The following is a 4,766-nucleotide window of genomic DNA, read 5'->3' as shown; positions in this document are numbered from 1 at the left end:
GCTGTGTAAGTGAAGAACCGGGATGTTCAGCATGCTTTTTCCCATTTTATATACATTTAAATGGAACAGTATGTGCGTCATCAAATGATCTTTTATGATGTTTACCTAATTAGTTTATTAAGATAACCTGCTTTTGAGTGACATATAATCATTAACAGGTGACACTTTATTTTTTCGTAGCGCATGTGTCCCTCTGGTGTTCAGATGATGTAAAGCACTCAACACGTTCATAAATGAAATGAGTGTTACAGTATTTTGTAATGGATTATCCTGTGATAGTCAAATTAAATGACTGTATAAAAATATACTTGAAATATACGGTAGGCTTTTTCATGTTAATATTTTTCATTCCCCTGGGGGTGAACTTAGACTTTTGTTTGCCTGAGGAAGACCAGAGTTAGATTTAAACATTGCGAATAAAAAGACTCTCTGATTCAGAGTGCTGGTCCTTTTTATTGCATGTCCCTTGCCCTTAATTAACACACAAAATACACTATTGTGTTAGATCTCATGTTAAATGTAGAATTTCCACTGCATGATATTTTCTTTCATGTTGGGAAAGTAACCATCTGGCTCCCGGCTGACTGTTGTTTTTTGTGTGTTTGATCCAACATTCATTGACACCCACAAGGTCAGTTAGGCAGCTGACTGCTTCCCAAAGCAGGCTGCTTTGCTCAGACCTGACTGTCCATGTGCATGTGTGTGTGTCAATGGGGATTGGCAAAAAAGACAGAGATCTTATATGATTAATAAGTAGAAAATGAATGACAGATTGAGCTAGATGAGATACTTGTCATGTTTGTGTCATGGTTGAATAAATGGCTCACATTATTTGCTGTGCGGCTCAACAAAACAAAGCACCCTTACTGCATGACAAAACAGAAGATAATGGATGATATGCAAGTGAATGATAAATTACAAATGAGGTTTTCAACTGTTTTGAATGTAACAGAATATTCAGTGTATACATTATTAACAGTAGTAGTAAGTGGGTTTAACAGGACCCAGGGGACTGCAGGGCAGTGTGATAGTGTAGGAGATGCGAGTAACTTGTTTCAGGTTAATATGTAATTTTGGTGGAGCCAAGCTTGATAGAGGATTGGTTGGAGGGTAATGTATAGCCCAGGTGTTACTTTTCAGTCCATTTATCTGCCTCACTGGTCTGCTGACATCCGCTGCTGAGGATCACAGAAGGAGCTGGACAACTTAGGTTTGCATTTATAATTGGTTATCTTGGATGTTTAGTAGATCTCCGCATAATTGTATCACTACAACAATAATTTCCCTCCTCAGGCACCAAGATGTCAGAGCCCGTCTTTGTCTCTGTCCCCCAGGCTCAGTAACTGGAATCTGTCCCTGCAGAGTGAAAGAGTGCAGGGCCTGGCTGGTTACTGTACCCGGGGGCTAGGCTACTCTCCAAAGGCAAAATCATCTTCACTACAAACAGTTTATTCTTTTTCAGATTTACAATTGAATGTGACTAAATGTCTTGTCTGTCCAAACAGCTGTGGATGTTTTGGCTTTTGTTTTATTTCCTCTGCTCTACATACAGAAAGAATAGTGGGTCACTGTGGTGTGAAGCTGGTTGCCTTTTGATCACAAGGTTAGCAGTTTGATACCTGGCTCTGCATGCTGAAGACACTTAACCCCAAGTTGCTGTATAAAAAACAAAGTCAATGATTACAAATTTAACTTTGCAAAATGGCATAATTTATTGAGTGGTAGCTGGTGAGGTGCCAGATGGCATCCGTTGAACAACTGCTGTGAGGCAGCTGCCTCACTCTGACATCTCTCCGTACATTATGCATGTGTTTAATTCCTGTTTGTGCATGTGCGTATTTGGGCCTGTGTGTGAATAAATACATATAACAACAGAGTAAAACAACTGAATTAGTAAAGTATACTTGTCTTCTTGAGTTGTGCTAAACCTCTGCAGTAGTGAGAAAAGTTGTGGCCATGTCCAAAGTATGCAGAGATGAGAGCATGTAGTTGCAGAGGTGCAGATTTATACACATAAAAATGATTCTGTTTAAAGAATGCATTTATTAATAACAAATAATAATATGTTTATTAGTTAATAAGTTTAGCTCATTCTCATGCTAATCTTAGCAAAAGCAACAAACAAAAATGAAACGATTCATATGAAACATTTTTCTCTCTCTGTTCCACCACTTCATTTTTATAGCACAAAAAGCCATGATAAACATCTAAAAAACTGATTTTTGGATCAACTTTTTTGGGGTTAAAGATGCCACAGGTTGAATATCACCCTTCATTTTAAAGAGAACTAAAGCCTTCAGTGTCACAACACCAGATGTAATGAAGTTTGACCACTAGGTGAAGGAAGACAGAGTTAATGGTGTGGGTGTGGTCAAATATGGTGCTCATGGTGGAGGAAAGAGCAAGTGAACAGAATCAGATCACAGGGGCCATGAGCAACTGGCACTTGAGTGAGTTACTGTAAAACATGAACAATGGCTTTGGTGAAACAATTTTGTTTAAGTGCATGTTGCTCTTTACTATACAGTGGCATATGATGCAAGAAGAGCAGTGACTGCGTGGGTGGAGTACTGGGAAGGAAAACCTACTGGCATCTTGACCTTTGACCCTAACAACACACCAAAACTACTAGCGAGTGCATAATTTAAAACCCCCTTCTGCCAAATAAAAGCAGAGAAAACTTGCCTGGGAACAGATTTTCATATTATGTGGAACAGGTGGTGTACGATGGCCGTTTGTGTATTGTTAAAGGTTTAACATATTCTTATTATTTCAAATGCCCTGAGTCAATGTTCCACTTGTTCAAAGTGTCCCCACTGTCAAAACATTTTCCACTTTGTCTTCTCCACTAATGTTTAACTCAAACCAACATGCTTAACGTGTGTGAAAGTAACATGATGACATCCATGTCATGCTTTAGAAACTGCATGACGTGCGCCCTCTTCGCCAGCATGCCATGTAACCGCGTCACCTTTAACACGTGAGTCCCATTTGAAAGATTCCCGAGAGGTCACTGCTATTATAAGACAACGACAGAGCTGGCACCTCACTCACTCACCCTCACACAACACACCCATCACACCACATTACACCTTTTTTTTTTTTCACAGGAACCAAGTATCAGGTTCCCATGACAAACTGAATTGGGTGTTTTTCCCTTGGAGCTGTTGATCGGGTGTAAACATTGTCCACAGCTGGGGAGATTTCACACTGCTGCAGCTGGGTATATTGTTTATTTGAAGACGTTCCCGTTCCAGAGATTGTTTAACCAGCTGTTGCAGTTTGAACTCTAGGGGGTAAAGAAAGTGTGTATAGAGAGACGTCACACTAGGCTGCTCAGGTGTGGCTGTGCCTTCTGTTTAACACGAAACACCCAGAGTAATAATAGAGATCTTTTTTAAACGCGCCTTTCATTACTATACTACACAATTGGAAAAAAAACATGAATAACTACCTACAGTTACCTTATAATCTGCAAACTAAAAGGTAGGTTACACAATAAATTAAATTTGTAATTTGAATTGCAGCTTGTGAGCACTTTTATTTACAAGCAAATAATGTGGAAGTGTTGTAAATGCATCCCAAATAATTACATGAAATATATACATCATCTCCCAGTAAGTTGTAAACAAAACTGCAAAAATGTGTCTTGGGATTTACAATACAATGTTTTATGTTGCTCATTATGCTTCACACAATGCGTTGTATTTTCACACAACAGCTAGTTGCAAGCCAGAAACCCAGTGGCATCTCTTTAAATAGACTGGGGGTGGTCTTCCTCTGAGGAATGTGTGCTCTGGATAATGAAAGTGTTTTGCATTTTTTGTCTCATTGCTGTTTAGTCCAAAAAATGTTGGGCAGCCCTGATGCTTCCCCTCTTAAAATTCAGTCAGAGGTCAGTTTGTGAACCACTAGTGTCAGAGTGACAGACAACAGCAGTCATATCAACGTTGTTATATTAAAGACCAACATAAATTCACACTCCTAATCCTCCCAAAACTACTGTTTATTCTGTATTTTCCTTCATGTAGAAATAATTTGTACACATTTACATTTTTTTCATTTGAGACAAAGTGTGAGTTTGCAAACAAACTACAAACACCGAAGAGCTCTAGCATATATCCAAAGTGTCTAATTTACACTTCTAACATCAGAAGGCTCAGCATTTCTAGATATGATTCAGCTAGAATACACGGAGGGGAAAGTTCCGTTTTTTTTTCATTATTTATAAAGTGTATGCCATAAATACATTAACAACAAGCTTGTCCTCGTGAAATGCAGCAAAAAGGAAAAGAAACAAAAAAAGGAAATGTGGAGATAAGTCAATTCTTTTAAATGCTCAGTCACTGCCCATTCAGGTCTGTGCTGAGAATCTACTGTCCTGTTCCCTAACAATAGAGATGCAGGTCAACGTGCGGTGGAAACGTCCAGCATCGGTGGCTCGTGCCTGTCCAGAAAGCTCTCTGTGCTTTAGCTTTGCCACCTCATCCCTGATACCGACCGGCAGGGCTGAGGCACCCGCTGGCTGCATGGGAGGAGGGGTGGTGGGGGTCCTGTTCATACAGCCCCCACAACCTGTCTAAAAATAACAGAGTGCAAGACAGCAAGAAAAAAAGAGAGACTGGGTCTGTGCTCTAATACACATTAGCTGTGTGCAGAGTGAGGAAAAGTAGCACACCTCCTTAATGGGAATTCTGTGTGTGTATGTTTATGTGTGTAATTCCAGTGGCGGGTGGGGGGGTGGGGGTGGGGGTTGAGAAAGGACT

The 4,766-nt window shown here is 39.9% G+C and overlaps 1 protein-coding gene across 1 annotated transcript in view; it reads right to left on the bottom strand.

Moving 5' to 3' along the window:
* Positions 1 to 4,354: 4,354 nt before the first annotated feature.
* Positions 4,355 to 4,766, bottom strand: part of LOC116700899 (transmembrane protein 47) — a 6,101-nt gene continuing 5,689 nt past the window's right edge. The window contains exon 4 of the mRNA XM_032534345.1: positions 4,355 to 4,579. Coding sequence (XP_032390236.1) covers positions 4,355 to 4,579 — 225 coding nt within the window. The remainder of the gene's footprint in view (positions 4,580 to 4,766) is intronic.

Source organism: Etheostoma spectabile, chromosome 13 (assembly GCF_008692095.1).
Source record: "Etheostoma spectabile isolate EspeVRDwgs_2016 chromosome 13, UIUC_Espe_1.0, whole genome shotgun sequence".
Lineage (NCBI taxonomy): Eukaryota > Metazoa > Chordata > Actinopteri > Perciformes > Percidae > Etheostoma > Etheostoma spectabile.
Note: the sequence above shows the minus strand (reverse complement) of the source record. Positions and strands in the feature narration are given on the sequence as shown.